Raw genomic sequence first — 21,737 nt, forward strand, 5'->3', positions numbered from 1 at the left:
TGTAATTCCAGTTAGTTAACATACAGTGTTATATTAGTTTTAGGTGTACAGTATAGTGATTCAAGAATTCCATACATCGGGGCACCTGGGTGGCTCAGATGGTTAAGCGTCTGCCTTTGGCTCGGGTCGTGATCCCAGGGTCCTGGGATCGAGCCCCACATCGGACTCCTGGCTCAGCCGGGAGTCTGCTTCTCCCTCTCCCTCTGCCTCTCCCACTGCTCGTGCTCTCTCTCTGTATCTCTGTGTCTCAAATGAATAAATAAAATCTTAAAAAAAAAAAAAAAGAATTCCATACATCACCCAGTGCTCATCAGAGGTTAACTCCTTAATCCCCATCACCTATTTAACCCATCCCCCACCCACCTCCCCTCTGTTCTCTATAATTAAGAGTCTGTTTCTTGGCTTGTCTGTCTGTCCCTCTCTCTCTTTTCCCCTTTGCTTGTTTGGTTTCTTAAATTGATTTTGATCAATTTAAAATCAATATGATTTTGATTCTTAAATAAAAATGTATATATATTATATATATATATATATATACACACACACACACACACACATGCATATACACACACACACACATCTTTATCCATTCATCAATCTGTGGACACTTGGGCTGCTTCCATGATTTGGATATTGTAGATAATGCTGCTATAAACATAGGTATGCATGTATCCCTTTGAATTAATGTTTTTGTAATCTTTGGGTAAATACCCAGTAGTGCAATTACTGGATCATGTGGTAGTTCTATTTTTAACTTTTTGAGGAACCTTCATACTATTTTCCAGAGTGGCTGCACCAGTTTGCATTCCCACCAACAGTGCACTTCTCCACGTCCTCGCCAACACCTGTTGTTTCTTGTGTTTTTGATTTTAGCCATTCTGACAGCTGTGAGGTGATTGTAGGTTATAGGTTTGTTTTGCATTTCCCTGATGGTAAGTGATGATGAGCATTTTTTCAGGTGTCTGTTGGCCATCTGTGTATCTTGGGAGAAATACCTGTTCATATCTTCTGCCCATTTTTTAATTGGATTATTAGTTTTTTGGGTGTTGAGGTTTTTAAGTTCTTTATATATTTTGGATACTAACTCTTTATCAGATATGCCATTTGCAAACAGCTCCCATTCCATAGGTTGCCTTTTAGTTTTGCTGATTATTTCCTTTGCTGTGCAGAAGCTTTATATTTTGATGAAATACCAATAGTTTATTTTTGCTTTTGTTTCCCTTGCCTCAGGAGACCTATCTAGAAAGAAGTTGCTATGGCCGATGTCAAAGAGGTTACTGCCTGTGTTCTCCTTTAGGATTTAATCCACTTTGAATTTAGTTTTGTTTGGTGTGAGAAAGCTTCATTCTTTTGCATGTTGCTGTCCAGTTTTTCCAACACCATTTGTTGAAGAGACTGTCTTTTTCCCACTGGATATTCTTTTCCTGCTTTGTCGAAGATTAATTGACCATATAGTTATGGGTTCATTTCTGTGTTTTCTATTCTGTCTCATTGATCTATGTGTCTGTTTTTGTGCCAATACCGTACTGTCTTGATCGTTACAGCTTTGTAATATAGCTTGAAGTCCGGAATTGTGATGCCTCCAGCTTTGCTTTTCTTTTTCAAGATTGCTTTGGCTCTTCAAGTTCTTTTGTGGTTCCTTACAAATTTTAGGATTGTTTGTTCTAGTTCTGTGAAAAATGCTGTTGGTATTTTGATAGGGGTTGTGTTAAATATTAAACTTACTCAATGAATTTTTACACTCAAATGTCAAATTAAGTTCTAGATGTTTATTTCATTGTTTTAAATTCTCTGTTTCAATTCTCCATTCTTTTATCTAGTTTATGTATTCTTTCTTTTTTTCCTTGAAAATACTAATCATAGTTATTTGGAAGTCCCTTTCTTTATTTCCAGTGTCTATATTATTTCTGAAACTTTATCTCTTGCTGTTCCCTTTTTGTTTGTAGTCAAATTATTTTGCCTCTTTGCATAACTACCAGCTGTCTATTATTTAAGAGCTGTAGATCCATTAGATTGTATCATCTACCAGAATATTTACCCTTCTCTCTACGAGGCTGATATGAAGTGATGGGAGGGTTGATTGCCTTAATAAAATCAAAGATGAAGCTAGGTCAGAGTTGATTTTCAGTTTTGATAGGTTCAGTCTACCCTGTTTGCCTCTGTTTCTACAGCTTGACCCTCTTGGACTTTTAATTGAGGCTATTAGGTCTTTGTCTCGTCAGCTCTGAAACTTGGCACCAGAACTGCTCTCAGAGATTTCCAGCTTAATTCTTTATCCTTCAGCCTAATCCACTTGAAAATTTGGCAAATATCTCAAGTGGGAAACTGACCTTTTATTTTAGAGCCTCAGTTTCCAATTTTATCACCTTAGTACTAATAGTGGCTGAAATCCCTATCTTTTTTTTTTTTTTTAACCCCCTTGCCCTCCACCCCCATCCCAGTGTTCTGGTAAGGCCAAGGTCTGAATTTCCAGCTTCTAGTTGTAAGCAGTATAGATATATGTCCTCTCCCAGTCCCCAGGGAAAAAGTATCTGTGTTATCTTTAGATTTTATTCTCCATTCCTCCTAGGGATTTTATTTTTAGCCTCTTATGTTTTAGTTCTTCCTCTATTCCTGTCTTTGTTTTTTAAGCCCTGCCAGACTTGGAGAACTTTCTGCTTTTCAGGTGATGATTTTGGTTAACCTTCTTAACTTACCATTCAGTTTCAGAATTCCGCAAATGTGTTATGGGACAAACCAGCTGTTTGAGGTCCCCCAAATGTCAGATTTTGTCTCTCTAACCCCATGCTACTGACTACAAATTCAGGCAGGGTGGACAATCATCTGCCAGTTCTAGGCTGCCCTCTGAACAGTTCTTACCTCTTTGGAAATGTATTCATTTGATCCTGTTCCTTCTACAGCTCTTTGGTACCGTTAATGATTTGTGATTTATATTTTATAATTTATATGACTTACAGTTGTTGTCAGTATGAATGCTGGCTGTCACCTGCTATATGCTATTCAGAATTAGAAGTTCCATATGTTATGTTTTGATAAGAGATTTAAGTGTTTGAGTGTTTCTGATGAGTGATATATTTAAAGTTTGATAGAGAAAAATGATTAATTATTGCATGAATACTTTCTCTTTGTATCTGTTACATATGTTTCTAGAATTTTTCTATGATCAGAGAAACTAAGGCCCCCTTATAAACCATGGATTCTGTGATAGAAATAACAGCTGAACCAAACCAATAAAGGAGGGAAAACGTATAATTTGTGTTTTGGAACTGCTTGTGGACATATGGATGGCACTGTAGGTTTACCAGGAAGCTACATGTTTCATTTTGAGAACCACTGTCCTGCACTATTTCTCTTTTTCTTATGTGGATTTTTTTGGTATGGTTTAAAACTATATGTCAGACAGTTTTACTATTTAATGAAAATTGTAAATTGGTTTAGTGAAATTTTGTTGTGTTTTTGTAATGGGCAGAAACTGAATACACATATGCACCTGAATTTAGGAGTAATTCATTTTATTGTAATTATACTCAAGTACAAAGTGCTTTCAACAGTATATTTGATTATCTTACATGCAAAAAAATCTTCAGAGTTATAAATGAAAAGAATTAAACCTTTAAACATTTTAGAATGGAATAAAGATTTACCTAAGCAATACATGCTTAAAAGTACTTTCTTATCAAAGAAAATAAAATTAGAGGTTGGAGAAATACCTTTAAATTACAATTCATATGAACTAATAGCTTAACCTTAGTTTTGAATGACTGTTACTTTTCCATCTTTTAAAAATATGGTTAAATATAAGCACATGTGGGAAATGTTCTTTTGGTTTTTATCAAACTGACATTTAAGCAATTTTTTTTCAACCTTACTAAACATTTGTGGTAAAAGATTTCAAAGCTTTGAATCTTATAATTTGCTTATGGATTTGCCCCCTCCCCTGCATTATTCTATTAACATTTGGTCTTAATAAGTATAGTCTGTTTAGAATTACTGATTTTTTCATTTTATTATTTGTTTAGATGAGAAGTTTAAGAAAGAACTTCATCAAAAACCCTACTTGGCAGTTGTGAATGCTTTCTTAAGGAAGTTAAATTTTTTAAATTTTTCATAAAGGTTTTACTTGTCTTACTTTACTTTCTCTATGAAATGTTCAAAATTGTTGATGTTTGTTTCTGTGCTCTGGTGATGTTAACACAATGTGAGATCTTCTTTATCTCCTGGTATATGCTGACTTCTCTTTTTTTCCTAAGAGTGAGAAAAGAGAGGCTTTAGTTACTGTGAAAGTGGGAAGCAGTTACACTAGGTTAGAACTAGATGTGAAGGGTGCTTTTGTGGACATTTTCCTGTTCATAATTCTTACTATATCTTTTTTATAAGGACAGTTTTTTCCATATAATAATAACTGGTGCTCAGTTACAGGACCTTGTCATGAAATCTTTCTCATTTCAAGTAGTATTTGCTTCATATCAGATAGCTAGAAAAAATGGCACATTAAAATTTAAAGAGCTATTTCTTTTTAATTTCTCCTCTCCTTTTTGCTGTCATCATTCTCATTTTCTTTCATTTTTCTGGCTTTATAGAATGCATCTTCTGGATGCATCTTAAAAATAATTAAGCCACAACTACCTTTAATTAAAAAGAAATTCATTCAGTTTTGGGCCATGAGATGTTTTATTCTAAATATTCTTATTTTTATTATATATCATTGTAATGTTTTCTTAATTATTGGGTGGATCTCCCAGTCCTTAGTGTGCTACTTAACAGTTGTGAGAAATCCATCAAAAGTCACTTAAACTGGGCTTGGAGGATAATGAATCTGAATTTCCTCATCCTTAAAACAAAGGATGCAAGAGTGTCTGGATGGCTTAGTTGGTTGAGTGTCCGACCCTTGGTTTTGGCTCAGGTCTGACTTCAGGGTCGTGGGATCAAGCCCCATGTTGGGCTCTGTGCTGAGCACAGAGTCTACTTGAGATTCTATCTTTCTCTCCTTCTGCCCCTCCTGCTCATGCTCATTCTTTGTCTCTCAAATAAATAAATAAATAAATATTTAAAAAAAAAAAAGGGTTATAAATAGAATCACACATAACCTGCACCTTTAGAATTGCTAGGAGATAGAATATTCTAGAAATCAAATTTCTTATAAGTAGAGGAAGAAACATGTTCCAGTAGAGCTCTTACTGCTTCTTTGTTTCTGTACCTTTGGAGAGCAGGGATTCGGTGGCGGTGCTTAAGAGACCTTGAAGAAGAAGAAAGATGTGGAGAATGTAGTTCAAAAACAGACACAATCACTCCTGAAAAGAAAAAGCCCAGCACAGGTCTTTGGACATAGAGCAGCATCAAGCAGGCCCTCTTCCCGTTACACCATTCCCAATCCATTCCAGTTAGATTTCTCCTTTTTTGCACTGGAAGGGGCTTGTCCTGTATAGCTACTGAACCATGTCCTGGACCTCAGAGCAAGGGATCTCAATGTAGAAGGAGAGTCACATAATGAAAAAAAGATGACAAGGAATGGGAGAAGACAATGGCTTTGAATTGTGTTGGATTGGAATTGGAGATAGCCATATGAACCCATAAAATTGATTTCACAGATACAAACTACATCTTATTAGGAAGTTTTCATTGAGGTATTATAAATAATAAAAGTGCATTATATATATAACGTAGTCCAAAATGATTTGTAAAGACAAATGTCTGTGTAACAATAGAGAAAAGGGGATAAGTGTTCAAAATACTAAAAATTGGTGAATCTTGGTAAAAGGTGTACAAGTGTTCTCTGTATTATATTGTAGTGTTTCCATAGTTTGAAATTATTTCTAAATCAAAAGTCACTAAAACTCTAAATATGTGTCTTAGAAAATGGGGATGTTTGCATAAATCTTACTTGTCTCATAGGCTTGTTTTGAGTTTCAAGTGTGTTTCATGTGTATATCTTTCTATGGAGGTAAGTAGATATGCACATACATACATGCAGAGAAAGATCGTCTTTTGGAATTTCCTTTTTGTTTCTCTAGATAATATATTCTTCTTTTTTTAAAATTGCTTATAAATATGCCATATCCAGAATGTCAAATAAATGGAATCATATTGTATGTAGCCCTTTTATGTCTGGCTTCTTTCACATTGCATAATACTTTGGAGATTCATGCATGTTCTTAAATGTATTGTTTGTTTTTATTGCTTAACTGTGCGTGGATGTACCATAATTTGTTTATCCATTCACTACTTGATGGACATTTGGGTTGTTTCAAGTGTATGGTGGTTATAAATAAGGCTTTTCTAAACAGTCATGTATCTGAGTTGTCTGGTAGTGTATGTTTAATTTTCTAAGAAATTTCCAAATTGTTCTAAAGAGGGTGTATCATTTTTTATTTCCATCAGCAATTTATGAAAATTTCAGTTGTTTCACATCTTTATCAGCACTTAGTATTGCCAATTTTTTTAAGCTAGCATTCTTTTTTTTTTTTAAGATTTTATTTATTTGGTGCGCCTGGGTGGCTCAGTCATTAAGCGTCTGCCTTTGGCTCAGGTCATGATCCCACGGTCCTGGGATCGAGCCCCTTGTCAGGCTCTCTGCTCAGCGGAAAGCCTGCTTCTCCCTCTCCCATTCCTCCTGCTTGTGTTCCCTCTCTCGCTGTGTCTCTTTGACAGAGAGCAAAAGCAGGGGGAGCAGCAGAGGAAGTGGGAGAAGCAGGCTCTCCGCTGAGCAGAGAGCCCAATGTGGGGTTCGATCCCAGGACCTGGGGTCGTGACCTGAGCCGAAAGCAGACGCCTAACCGACTGAGCCACCCAGGCACCCCTATTAATCTTTTGCCCAATTTTTATTGGATTTTTTTTCTCACTATTGAGTTTTGAGAGTTTTTTTTTATATTTTTGGGATAGTATATCCTTCTCAAAGTTAATATTTATAATATTAAAAAGTATTTCTATAACAGTAAGTATATTTTTGAAATATTAGGTCAATCATATTTAAGTCGAATTATGAACAGTGTTTTGGTACCCTTATTTGTTAGACTCACTATGACCTGTTTAGAGTGAACATAGGTTGTCAGACTTGTCAGGAATTAATGTTATGTAACATAAAAAATATCATAGCTTGGTAATAAGTCACTCTTCAGGAATGTCAGAAAATAAAACAGTTTATATTTCTAAAATTTCCTATTAAGTTTCTCACATTTGTGTAACTTTGCCATTTGTCTTGCCAATTTACAATATTGCTGGGGTAATTTATTTAGACTTAAAAAAAGAGGTTTTTGGGGCACCTGGGTGGCTCAGTCATTAAGCATCTGCCTTCGGCTCAGGTCGGGATCCCAGGGTCCTCGGATCGAGCCCCGCATTGGGCTCCCTGCTCCTCAGGAAGCCTGCATCTCCCTCTCCCACTCCCCCTGCTTGTGTTCCCTCTCTCACTGTGTCTCTCTCTGTCAAATAAATAAATAAAATCTTAAAAAATAAAAATTTAAATAAAAGAGGTTATTTGAAAGAAATTTCTTAACCTTTTAAAAACTGAATGAAGAAAAATTTTGAAACACTCTTTGAATCTTTCAAATTGAACCGGAGTATTTTGATCCTTAGGTTACAGGAGTAGGGCTTTACTTTTTCATTTAGATTTTTGAGTGTGGATCATAGTCATTGGAATTCAAGAGTCCTGGGATTGTTTTTCTACAGTATAGTGAATATACATTGTTTCATTATCATCTTCTAACAGATGTCCTCCTTACGTGTCAGACCCCTGATTTTCTTTATTCTTGTGTACTGAGTATTCTTTATTCGGTAGTGCTAGATTTTCTAAGCAGAGTAGGCTTATCTCATTGTATTTATTGTGTTAGACTTTGCTTGTGTTTATTGTGTTTATGCTGTTATTAATCCACCTCTTAAAATTCATTGAAACATCAATTACTGTTTGTTCCTCACTCTGTAAAGTGGAAACTATTTGGAAGTCTTAGAAAACAATCAGTCCGGGCGCCTGGGTGGCTCAGTTGGTTAAGCGACTGCCTTCGGCTCAGGTCATGATCCCGGAGTCCCTGGATCGAGTCCCGCATCGGGCTCCCTGCTCGGCAGGGAGTCTGCTTTTCCCTCTGACCCTCCCCCCTCTCATGTGCTCTCTCTCATTCTCTCACAAATAAATAAATAAAATCTTTAAAAAAAAAAGAAAAAAGAAAAAAGAAAACAATCAGTCCACTTTATTTTTATTTATTTATTTATTTATTTATTTATTCATTTTTAAAGATTTATTTATTTATTTATTTGAGAGAGAGAGAATGAGAGACAGAGAGCATGAGAGAGAGAAGGGTCAGAGGGAGAAGCAGACCCCCTGCTAAGCAAGGAGCCCGATATGGGACTCGATCCCGGGACTCCAAGATCATGACCTGAGCCGAAGGCAGTCGCTTAACCAACTGAGCCACCCAGGCGCCCAATCAGTCCACTTTAATGACAAGCAGCAAAGTCTAGCTGCTCTCTTTTCAGTATAGCATCAATTAATTCTGTCCCATTAAAATTTTCAGTTACTGACCTTCCCATAACTTTCTGCTCACATTGTACTTAGTACAATTACTGCTTTTGAAAAGGTGAATCTTTTTGTATTATACCTTCGTACATGTATTTCTATTAATTGTACCTTGATTTTAATGCTTAAAGGGGCTTTTATTCTAATGGACAGATTATGTTACTTAGCTTATGTTTAAGTTAGTAATTTAGTTACTGCCCAGCCTTCCACACCTGGAAGCTGTGTGCTGCTGATAGCAGCGTGCTTATGATCATCAATAGTATTTTTATTTTTACCAGAAGTCAGTGCTGTCTTTTAGTAGACTTTAAATTTCCATATTTGATCATTTCACTTGATACCTTTTCTTGTGTATAGTGCCGTGCTGAGGTGGCACTGTATCTCAAAAGATTTAGTATTAAACCTGGCATCAGAAAACTAGTGGTTAGTCACAGCTTTGCCTACCAAACATTAGTGTTTGAAAGCTTCTCTACCTCCTTGTATTTTACTTTTTTCTCAAAGAGCAAAACAGATATAAAGATAGCTATCCTATTGTCAGGAATTATCAATTGTTTATAAAGTATTTAATAATATGTGATATGAGAGTGGAAAGCATTACTTACAATTTAAATTCTCCTATTTATTCTCAGAACAAGAACCCCTAAAACTTCTTTAGGGGTATGTGGCATATTGTTTTTTGCATTTTTTCCGTAAGGTTAGTCCACAAGAAATTCTGAATAATATTCTAGTGACATTAATTTGTATGTAAAAGTTTTCTTTAATAAAAATACCATCATTATAAAATAAATATAAGTACATGGTCAAATTGTAGGAACTATAAAAAAGGAAAAGGCTTATATAAAAATACCAGGGGCTCCTGCGTGGCTCAGTTGGTTAAGTGTCTGTGTTGGGCTCAGGTCATGATCCCAGGGTCCTGGGATTGAGCCCTGCTTTGGGCTCTCCACTCAGCAGGGAGCCTGCTTCTCCCACTCCCTGTCCTCTTTGCTCAGGCTCTCTCTCTCTAAAATAAATAAAATCTTTTAAAAAATAAATAAATAAAAAATGCCATTGGCATATTAATGTATTTTCTTCTGGTCATTTTGTTAATAATTTCTAAAGAAAAATAATGTGTTAAATGTATCTCGGATTGTTTTGAACATTTATTATTTTTCTTTTGTTTTTTTGTTCATTTGTCCAGTTGTCTGAGCCTTAACATTTTTATTTCTGTTCTGTATGAGAATATTAAAATAACATTTAAAAACCAAACTAATTTGGGCGCCTGGGTGGCTCAGACGGTTAAGCGTCTGCCTTCGGCTCAGGTCATGATCCCAGGGTCCTGGGATCGAGTCCCGCATCGGGCTCCCTGCTCCTTGGGAGCCTGCTTCTCCCTCTGCTTCTCTCTCTCTCTGTCTCTCATGAATAAATAAATAAAATCTTTAAAAAAAAAAATAAAATAAAAACCAAACTAATTTATTGAATTAATACTAAAATATGTAAAATAATATTTTAAAATATTTTAAAAAATATGTAAGTAAATATAATAACCATTTTTCATATTGCTAAACATATTTAAATTTTTTTATTTCAGTTTTGCTTTTATTTTTTTATTCTTTTTTTTTTTTTAAAGATTTTATTTATTTATTGGACAGAGAGAGACACAGCGAGAGAGGGAACACAAGCCGGGGGAGTGGGAGAGGGAGAAGCAAGCCTCCCGCGGAGCTGGGAGCCTGATGTGGGGCTCGATTCCAGGACCCTGGGATCATGACCTGAGCTGAAGGCAGATGCTTAACGACTGAGCCACCCAGGCGCCCCTCAGTTTTGCTTTTATTTAGAAAAATTTTAAATATTTTTATATTATGAAATTTATTTTTATTCCTTTTTTCTTTGCATTATCTGGAAACTGTCATCTAGAACTTTGATAAGTACTGAATCCAGTTTTTCCTCTAGCATTTTATTTAAGTAACCTTTCCTCTGGAAGTTTTTAAACATTATGAAAGCTATAAGTTTTATTAATTTGGGTTTCACAAATAGAGCACTAGTAGGAAAATGGATCAGCTACTGTTTTTTCACTCCTGTCAGTCATTTGATTGAAGTGTTTGATATGCCCATTCCATTCAGACAAAGAAATTTAACCAAAAGGAGAAAGTAAGAATGAATTTATCAAGTACTGAAATTGCCACACTTTATTCCCTGTAGAAAAAAAATCACATAATGAAGGGGCCCAGTCAGTTAAGAATCTGACTCTTGGTTTCAGCTCAGGGCATGATCTCAGGTTGTGAGATTGAGCCCTGTGTCAGGGCTCTGTGCTGGGCATGGAGCCTGCTTAAGATTCTCTTTCTCTCCCTCCCTCCCCCCTCCCTCTCTCTCTTCGTCTCTTAAAAAAAATATATCCCATAATGGAAATATGTTGAAGTTTCCCGTAACATGTAAAGCTATTAAACAATTTCATCCCTAAACAACTTAGGAAATATTTAAGATTTTTATATAGTTGATTAGATTATTTACCTATCAAGTTATACTCCTAGTTTTGAAGCTCATTAATGTTTCAGTCTGAATTTTTGGTTCCATTCATTAAAGATACTCAGTCCTTCATCTTTCCCCAACATTTTCCATTGGCTGCATTAGTAGTTTTGACCCAGACAAGGTAGACCATTCACAGACAAACAGAAAATTTTGTATCAGCTAGAAAAGTATACAGAGAAAATTAAGATGTGTCCATTCCCTGCAAGAGATTAAAAAAAACCCAAAAAACAAATCTTCCCTCATTGCAATCATTTCCCTAAATAGAAATGTTTCTTTGTTTGTCACTATGTATGAATTCCCTTTGCTCAGTACAATTTTCTTCTCTCTTGTATTTCCTTTCTCAACATCATACACCTGGTCATCCAAACTAGAAATCTCAGAATAGTCATCCCTCTACCATGTCTTCCACTTCCAGCTATTTATCACATGTTATATCTTCAACCTCAGAAATGCTTCCTCAGTTTAATAATTTCTCTCTAGTGCCTTAGCTCAACAGCTGATCTTTGGTTTGAACTATTTGAAAGGTGGCAGTCTTCTGCCTCTCTTTATTCTACATTGTCCTCCAAACAGTGCTGTCACCATTTTTAAAAACAAGTCTGCCTTTCACACTATTAGCAAACAGATTTTAGTAATTTCTGCTTGCCTGTCGAATAATGTCTAAATTTATTAGCCTGGCAGAGAGAGAGTTACCTTTTCATTGCCAGTTTTTACTACTTTGATTTTGGTCTATATTTTAGTCTGTGTTTAAATTGTTTCTCACAATATGTCATGTTTTTATTTTACCCTCAGTCCTGAGTATTTTTTCTCCCTTACCTGTCAAATTCGGTTCAAATGTTAAATTTTCCCTGCCTCTTTCATTCAGAATCACTCACTTCTCTGCTCTATACTTTTTATTCAACTTTGTTGTATATGCAGTTCTTTTTAGATAATTGAATGGAAAATTGTTGTGTTCTTCCATTATAAAATGAAGTAGATTAAAAATGTTTTTGTTGCAAATCAGTTTATATGCTTGTTATACTGTCAAAATAAATGTATACAATATCCATACTTGCTCCTACTTTGGAGCTAACCGCTATTAACACCTTGGTTGTACTCTTCCAGATCCTTTTCTCTCTCTGTGTGTGTGTGTGTGTGTGTATAGGGTACCTTTGTTTGCAATCTGCACATGTATATTGTAATTTTGTTGGATTATATTGTGTGTTTGTTTTGGTAACTTAGTATTTCTAAATTGAAATATATGGAAATATCAGTAGATACAAGGTCTAACATTTTAAAAATTTAGCTCTTTAGTAAAGCAGTGCATACACACAGTAAAAATAAAGTGAAAAGTTAAACACTTCTTCAAGACTTCTAGCTTTGGGAAATGGACTTATCCTGCCTTTCATCAGGATTTGTTAGAATTTATTAGGTCGGGGTGCCTGGGTGGCTCAGTCATTAAGCGTCTGCCTTCAGCTCAGGTCATGATCCCAGGGTCCTGGAATCGAGCCCCACATCAGGCTCCCTGCTCCGCGGGAAGCCTGCTTCTCCCTCTCCTACTCCCCCTGCTTGTGTTCCCTCTCTCGCTGTCTCTCTCTCTGTCAAATAAATAAAAAAATCCTAAAAAAAAAAAAGAATTTATTAGGTCAAAATTTGGAATAAGACTAAGTTTGCCCATTTACTACTGTTACTACCGACTATTATCTGTGCATGTTATGCTGGAGGTCCTGAGTTTCTGAACTAAGGCAAGAAAAAGAGAGAAAAAAATTGTCATTGTTCATAAATGATTATATATGTATGGCAAAAACAGATAAATTATTGGAATTAATTAGAGATATTAGCAACTTGGATAGATAAAAATTGTTATATAAGGATTCTATTTCTGGGGCTTCTGGGTGGCATAGTTAAGTATCTGACTCTTGGTTTTGGCTCAGATCTGATATCAGGGTCATGAGATCGAGCCCCATGTCAGGGTCCATGCTCAGTGTGGAGTCTGCGTGGTTTTCTCTCTCCCTCTGTCCCCTCCCCCTGCTCTTGCTTGTTCTCTTTCTCTCTAAAATAAATCTTTAAAAAAGAATTATATTTCTAAATACCATCAACAAATAAAAATTAGGTTTAAACAAATATCATAGTAGTACTAAAATAAAGGAAGTATGAAATAGTGATTCTAATAAAAGAGGTGCAAGATTTATGGCAAAAATTGTGAAAACTAATTGAGAAATATTAAAGACCTGAATAAGTATATTGTGATGTACAGTGTGATCAAGGTTTAGACAGTTTAATATTGGAAAGGTTATCACTTTCCCATATATATATTTAGTGCAATCCTAGTCAAAATCTCTACAAATTGTTTTTTGGAAATTGACATCTAGTTGTACATTTATATGTAGGTACAAAGGACCAAGAATATTCAGTGCACTCATGAAGAAGAAGGTGAAGGTACTTGTTTTTCATTAAGACTTATAAGGCAATAGTAATTAAGACAAAATGCAGTTTGTGCAGGGGTAGACATATATATTAATGAATCAGAATTAAGAGCCCAGAGATGGTCAAGCATACATATATCATTATCTCTCTCTCTCTCTCTCTCTCTCTGTCTTTGTATGTATCTATCTATAGTGATAATGGTTCTGGAGGTTACACAACTGTTAACTTTATAACTTTTTAAAATTGCACATTTATTTTCGATATCTTTAAGAAATTCATAAAAACAAAAGAAAGCCCAACAATATAACTTCCCTCCTTCTCCACGCCATAGACCTACAAATGCTGTTAATGTTTTTAGTTTATCATTATAAATTTACTTAATGTGGTTATGCCCCATTCTTTAATTAACAGATTTACATGTCTATTGACTCTCCTCTGGAAGATGAAGAATATAGTGCACTTACACTGTTTTTTCTCTTTTTCCTTTCTCATTGCCTTCTTTATGCTTTTTATGTATTTTTATTTTTCCACTGATTGATTTTATGGCTTTAAACAGTAGACTTAAAACCTCTTTTCAAAGTTGATTATTAACATTTGAGGTACTTAGACTCTTTAAATGAAGGAGAGAACATTAGTAAACTTCTCTTCCATCTCTCCCTTTTCCCATCTTCAAAATGTCAGTGTTATATATGTTTTTACATTTTGTAAATGTTACTAAGTGTTAAAAATGTTTGCAACTGTAATTAAATGTTACATGTTGTATCTCAGCATAGATTCTAAAATTGAAAACTAAACAAAACCTCATTGCCAAATAACTAGTAACTATTATTCTCTGTAGAACCAAGTAACGTGATTGGAAGGATTCATAGAACAGAAACTACATTCCTTTGTTATTAAAATTTTTGCTACTTGAGAATTTTACACGTAATAAGATATAATGGGCCCTCTTTAAATTTCTTTTTGGATTCCTTTACTTTTCCAAAGTCCTACGTAGTTCTCATTTTTTCATCCCTTTTTCTTTTTTAACAACCATGGTGTCTTCTTTCTTATATCTCTTTTTGATTGTTACACCTCCAACTTAATATATTATTTTTCTTTTATAAATGCAGGGGAAAACAATACTTACATGTGAAGATTATATTTTCCCTTATGAGTTAATAATCTGAGAGGATATTGAATTCTATTTGGAAAATCTTTTTTTCTTCTAGCATAGAATATAATATATATTTTTTTATCATCCTATATTCTTTAAGAAGTCTGGTGTATTTATTTTTACTCCTTTTCAGATAATCTGTTATTTTTCACTCTAGAAGTTCTTAAGGTTTTCTCTTAATATAAAGAGTTCTGAAAAAAAAAAGTTCTGAAATTGAACAAGGTGTTGTCCAAGTATAGATCCTAGTCCCCTCCCTAAAAGAATTGCTTCATATTTGGACAAATCTGAAGATTATATTTTTTTCTCTTTTGAAGACTTTTTTCCTGGTATTTCTTTCTTACTCTTCATTATCTCTAGTCTCCCCATCATTCTTCTTAAATGGGCCTTGGGCCACCTGATCCATTCTCTGTGCCTCTTAATTTTTCTTTCATACTCTTCATCTCTTATATTTCCTATGGATTTTGGGGTGTTTTCCTGGGTGTTTTCAACTCTCTTACCTTCATCTTATTTTTTATCCACACATTTTTATTGTTCAGGTCATCCTTTCAACTATTGATATTTGTAAAAATTTCAGCAGTGGTTAACCTAATTTATAGAAACTGTTATTTTCTGGTTGCTTCTTTTTCATATAATTAGGCAGACAGGTTTTCCTGTATTGTCTCTGAGAAAAAATTAGGCAGGTAGTAGAATATAGTCCAGCAGTTCTTCAGAAAGTTAAACAATTAAATTTAACTGTTAAAAGTTAAGTTGACCCAGCAATTCTACTCCTAGGTGTATGCCCAAGAGAAATGAAGATAGTATGTCCACACAAAACCTTGCATGTTGAATGTTCATCACAGTATTATTCATAATAGCCAAAGATGAAGACAACCTATGTGTCCAGGGATGGGTGAATGACAAAAATATGCTATATCCATATAACACAATGTTATTCAGCCATAAAAAGGAATAAAGTACTGATAGATGCTCTAGCATGTATGAATACTGATAAAATTATTCTAAGTGAAAGAATCTAGTCAACAAAATCATACACATATTATATGATTCCATTTATATGAAATGTCCAGAATCGACAAAGTACAGAGATAGAAAGTAGATGAGTGCTTACTTAGGGATGGGGATATTTGTTTTCAATAACTAAAGGTATGGGGGTTTCTTTATGAGTTAATGAATATACTCTAAAAGTGATAGTGGTGATGGTTGCACAATTATGAATATATTTAAAATGATTAGATTGTAGACTTTAAATGAGTGAATTGTATAGTATGTGAATTGTATCTCAATAAAGCTGTTACCAAAAAAAATTTTTATTTTATTTTTTTTTAAGATTTTATTTATTCATTTGTCAGAGAGCACAGGCAGAGGGAGAAGCAGGATCCCCACTGAGCAGGGAGCCTGATGCAGGACTCAATGACCTGAGCCAAAGGCAGACACTTTACTGACTGAGCCACCCAGGCATCCCCCCAAAAAAATTTTTTTAAAGAAAAAAAATAACAGGCTAAGATGCTACACAATTGTCAGGATATGGAGGACTTTACAACTACAGATTGGAACATATAAACACCTTTTACTCTTGTAGATAAGGTAGGAGTGGTTGGACAGTGTCCCAAATAGAGTGTTTAAAGGAATTACTCTTATTTTATATCTCCTATCACTGCTTTGTCAATTCTATTGTATTTTCTTTCTGTTAAGCTAGATTTATTATTTCTCAAATTTGTGGTCTGTGTGTGGCCTCTTTGCTTGCTTAGTGGTGCTGTTATACATTTGTTCATATATATGTATATGTATAAATATATATAAAACATGTTTTTTGACATCCAGTAAGACTTGGAAGAGGAAGCAAACATATGCTTCATCAACTGTCTTGACATGTTGAGGTCCTGATATTTTTGTACCTCTTGAACTGATTCCAAAAGTAATGTTAATAAACAAAATTTTGGTTTCTATAGAAAACTCTCTTCATTGGGTGGAATGAGGAGAAATATACATTGATTTTTATGTGTTTGTGATTAACAAGTATTCTGATACTACAGTTCTGATTTTGATGCACCCACTGTGCCATATGTGACCTCTGTTTGGCAGTGTACTCAAACTTTATGCCTAACTTTTCCCATTTCTTTTTATTTTCTTTTTTTCTTTTTTTCTTTTTTTCAGTAATCTCTACACCCAACAGGGACCTCAAACCCACGACCCTGAGAACAAGAGTCACAAGCTCTACTGACTGAGCCAGCCAGGAGCCCCCAACTTTTCCCATTTCTTAAGTGAAGGCACTCTTTTAGGTCCATTTCATCTCTAAAATTGATCATGTTTACTCTGTTGTTTATTTTTGTTATTGAACTCTCCCTGCACCATCCAATAGTACTTTTTTATAAGAGTGGGATGTTCTTTATTTGCGTATCCGGTATGATAGCCACTCTTTACATGTGGCTGTTGAGCACTTGAAACATGGCTAGTGTGACTGATGAACTGAATTTTTAATTTTATTTAACTTTATTAGCTTAAATTTGAATGTCTATAGCTGTAGGAGGCCAGTAGCTACCTTATTTAGACCAATATGGTTCTAGACTATTCTGGTTTAAAAAACATTAATTTTGTTAGATGATCTGGAGAAAAAGGATTACATGACCAAAAAAGCTTAGGAAGTGTGTGTATTATATCCATCTTGAATTTTAATGTGCATATCAGCATATTAAAGGCCTTGAGATATTCTGAAGAAAGAAGCCTGTTTAACTATCATTCAGTTTTCCTAAAACTTATGGGTACTCAGAACCCTCTGAGGTTTTAGGGTTAGGTTCCACAGCTGACATTTTTATAATACTTATTATATGGCTACAGTTACTGTTTTAAGCATTTTATTCGAATCATAATTTTTTTAATGCTCACCACAAGTTTATGAGATGGGTACTATTGAGCTGCTGTTTACTTTCCTCACTGGAAAGTGAAACACAGAAGGATTCATAGATGTGGCCAAGAACACACAGGAAGTGGTGTGATTTGCATTCTGATCTGCAGTCAGATTGCTGTTGAACAGTATGTGTATGCCTTCCAAAATAGGCATTTCATTTTACATTTTTCATTAAACTTTCCCAAGTTCTTAGAAATGTACTGTAGTTGATTTATTATGATTTTAGTATCTAAAACAAATTTAGGCCCATCTCATTCCTCCCCCCCCAAATATTATAGCTATTTCATTAGTAGTTGTTTGAAGGGGGAAATTGATGATGGATTAAAGAAGGCTATAACTTAAGGAAAGAAATTCTTGAGAAAGTGAGAAAGGATGGTATTGCTATAACTACCATAAAATAGGGAGCTTACAACAAAATCAATTCTCTCACAGTCCTGGAGGGTAGATGTCTGGATTAAGGGGGTTGGCATGGCTGTGTTCCTTCTGAAGAGCCTAGGAGAGAATCCTTCTTGCCTCTTCTAGCTTTTGGTGGGTGTTGGCATTCCTTGTCTTTCTTGGCTTATGGCTTATCACCTAGTCTTTGCCTCCATCTTCACATGGCCTTCTCCTTTGTGTCTCTTTGGTTTGTTATAAGAAGACTTGTTACTGGATTTAGGGCCTACCTGGGTAATACAGGAGGGATGGTCTTATCAAGATCCTTAACTTGTATCTGCAAAGACTCTTTTTCCAGGTAAGGTTACATTCACTGGTTCTGGGGGGACATATCTTTTTGGAGGCCACCATTTGTAATTCAACTCATTACAAATATGATCGAAAACCTTTGGAGGAATTGGTTTTTGAAAGTGGAGGGACCTCAAATGAACCTAGCAATTGATCACTGTATGTTTACTTTATCCATTCACTCTCCTTTCTCCTCTAATCTCTAACATCACTCTTAACTGATACCTAGTTCAGAGAGTAAGTAGAAGAGAACTTCTCTTGAACTACTGCAACTACCCACCTCTGCATCTGTGCCTATATACTTTGCCTTCTCTACTGTTATTATTACATTAAATGTATTATTAATGGTAACAAATACTGCTGTCAGAGTTCTGGGCAGGTTGGCTAATTGTGTTTATTGGCATCTCAGGGTTTTATAGATATAATTCCAAGGGAGTTGGAGGTATGGGAGTGGGTATAACTCCGTTTTTCCTATTCCTGATATAACCATCTCTATATTTGTCTTTTTTATTTTGAGGTTCTGTGAAATGTTTCATTTTAGTGAAAGGATCTACTTCTATCTTTAAAGTTTTTAAAGGTTTAAAAATACTTTTCAAGACTGAAACTTTCCTTGAATATGCTACTCATATCCCAATCTCTCTCTTTTTTGACTGACCTCCTGTAGCACTTGCTGCCTACATTGCATATATTTTGTTACTCGATAATTTGATGTTTTCTAATTTTGTCTGTTTTCTCATGTGTATTCATCCTTTTGTCCCTCCAAAGCTTGTTAGCCCTTTGAAATTAAATTACATACTTAATGTCCCTTGGATTTCTCCCACAGACTCTAACATGCTAGAGACATGTAGGGAGTATTGATTTGAGATCCAGATTAATAAATGCCATCTAATTTGAGATTATTCAAATCAGTGTCCATGGTCTTTGGCTGCTATGTGTAGTAGGAGGTGTGTACATGGATCATCTTAAATGGAAAGCTTCATGTGTAGTGAATGTATGTATTTTCCTGGAAAGAAGTCTTATATCTTTTATCAGATGCCAAAATAATGAAGTATCAAAGCTTTAAATCATTTTTCTCTATGCCTTTATTTGGCAGATACAGAAATTATGTCACCAGGCAACTTGCTTAGAATCATACAACCCAGTGTAGGTTCCCAGTTCTTTAAATTATAAACTGATTATCTTTATGATATCTAAAACTTGAAACTTATTAGAATATATATTTGTAAGGATTCTAGAGATCACTTAATATGGGAAAATATGCATTACTTATAATAATTTATGAATTTTTGTTTTTTACCTTTTTTAGTTTAATGGTTAATTATGGGCAGCTTATATATTTTAAATTTTTATAATTGTAGATTTGTGGAGGAAATTTCATAAGTTTTGAAATTCAGCAAAGTTGTTTTTCATACATATTTCAGTTCATTCAACGTAATTATGTAATTCAAAATATTTTAGTAATTGCAATTTAATGTACTTCTAGTCAGAAAAATTTGCATTGTGACAACTGACAGATGCTAATTTTTTCTACTGTGATTTCCTTGTAGGTTTGATGAACTTATAAAAAAATTCAAAGTTGAATATCATGCTGGTGGCTCTACCCAGAATTCAATTAAAGTGGCGCAGGTTGGTTAATTATTTTAAAAGTTATAAAGAAATGGATTCAAAATGACTCTAGACTCTTGCTGTCGAATAGTTTTGTTGGTTTTGAATTGGGATTTTAGCAATCACTGCCCATCTAATAAAAAAAAATTATTTTATTTTAATTGTTATTCCTTTGATTATTGGTGAGCTTGAACATCCTTTAATATGTTTATTGTTCATTTATATTTCTTCTTAATTACTTGTTGAATCTATTGACTGTTTATTTTATAATTTTTCATGTGTTAATATGAATTCTTCATATTTTGTGGATATTATTTCCTTTATCAGTTGAAAGTATTTATTTCTTATTTGTACTTTAACTCTGATTAGTGTGCCAGAGTTCTTTGTTTTTATTATTTTTTTTTAATTTATTTATTTATTTGGGAGAGTGAGCGAGCAAGCAGGAGGGAGGGGCAAGGAGAGAGGGAGAGAGAAACTCAAGTAGACTCCTCACCGAGCATGGAGCCTGACATGGGGCTTGATCTCACGACTCTGAGATCAGACCTGAGCCAAAATCAAGAAGTCAGATCCTTTAAGTTACTGTACCACCCAGGTACCCAGGTTTTTAGTTTTTTTAAATATAATTAAACTTTATGGCTTTGGTATTTCATATATTCTATAGAAAGGACATTCCTATAACAAGATACTGCCAATTTTCTTGTGTTATATGCAGCTATATAGGCGTATCCCTTTTATACATACATACATACATAAGCATATTACATGTGTGTGTAAATTCATGTCTCTGTATCTATACCCATCTGTATCTTCCAGTGGATAACTGGATAAATTCATTTTGATATATACTGTTCAAGTCAACAGCCTAACCTAATCTTGAATGAGAGTGTTTTGTTTTTTTTTTTTAAAGATTTTATTTATTTATTTGTGAGAGAGAGAATGAGAGAGAGCACATGAGAGGGGGGAGGGTCAGCGGGAGAAGCAGACTCCCTGCCGAGCAGAGAGCCCGATGCGGGACTCGATCCAGGGACTCCGGGATCATGACCTGAGCCGAAGGCAGTCGCTTAACCAACTGAGCCACCCAGGCGCCCCATTGAATGAGAGTGTTAATGTTCTATGTATACTTCTAATCACAAGGGACGTGAAAAAGCTTTACCTACTACCTGTGGTTCTTACCTCTGTGGTTTGAAAACTAGCTCAGAATCTTACTTACTGCAGTTGTAGGTCGACTCTGATGGATTTAGGTCATTTTGAATTCTCATTGATTAATGCTTTTCTTTTGAATTTTAAGTAACTTTAAAAGACTAGAGAAGTGGAAAATTGACAAAAGTTGAACAATTTCTGATTTTTTGAACTAAGTCTTAGTTGACTTAGACATACAGTGTAATTATCCCACATACTTCTAAAACTCAGATTTCATCATACTATTAAAATATTTTCGGTTGTAAAAATTAATTTCTAAGGTAGTCTGGTCATTTATGTGGAGTGGCCTGAGGAGAAGGTCCTTGTATTTATCGATTGATTTGTATTGTTTCTGTAAAACCTCTTCCTGCTGGCCACTTTGTGAACTCAGCTTAGCAAAAAGAGGAAAATTTACTTTTTGTCCTTAGGTTATATATTAGTTGCTTGAGCTGCCATAACAAAATACCACAGACGGTGTGGCTTAAACCATAGAAATTTATTTCTCACAGTTCTGGAGGCTAGAAGTCCAGAATCAGGGGGCCATCAGATTGATTTCTGGTAAGGACTCCTTCCTGGCTGCCTTCTCACTTTGTCCTCACATGGCCTTTCTTCTGTGTCCACTCAGAAAGAGATCTCTGGTGTTTGTTTCACTTCTGGTAAGGACATCATTCCTACTGGATGAGGGCCTCACTCATAGGACCTTATTTATCTTTAACTAAAGGTCCTATCCAAAAACAGTCATATTGTGGTTTAGGGCTTCAATATATGAATTT

The 21,737-nt window shown here is 34.8% G+C and overlaps 1 protein-coding gene across 4 annotated transcripts in view; it reads left to right on the plus strand.

Moving 5' to 3' along the window:
- ADK (adenosine kinase) overlaps positions 1–21,737 on the plus strand; it is a 510,536-nt gene that overhangs the window by 145,641 nt on the left and 343,158 nt on the right. For all 4 annotated transcript variants that reach the window (XM_035022256.1, XM_035022282.1, XM_035022274.1 and 1 more), the window contains exon 4: positions 19,728–19,806. In XM_035022256.1, coding sequence (XP_034878147.1) covers positions 19,728–19,806 — 79 coding nt within the window. The remainder of the gene's footprint in view (positions 1–19,727; positions 19,807–21,737) is intronic.

The sequence above is a fragment of the Mirounga leonina genome, unplaced genomic scaffold (genome assembly GCF_011800145.1).
Source record: "Mirounga leonina isolate KUSES-001 unplaced genomic scaffold, KU_Mleo_1.0 Mir_114, whole genome shotgun sequence".
NCBI lineage: Eukaryota > Metazoa > Chordata > Mammalia > Carnivora > Phocidae > Mirounga > Mirounga leonina.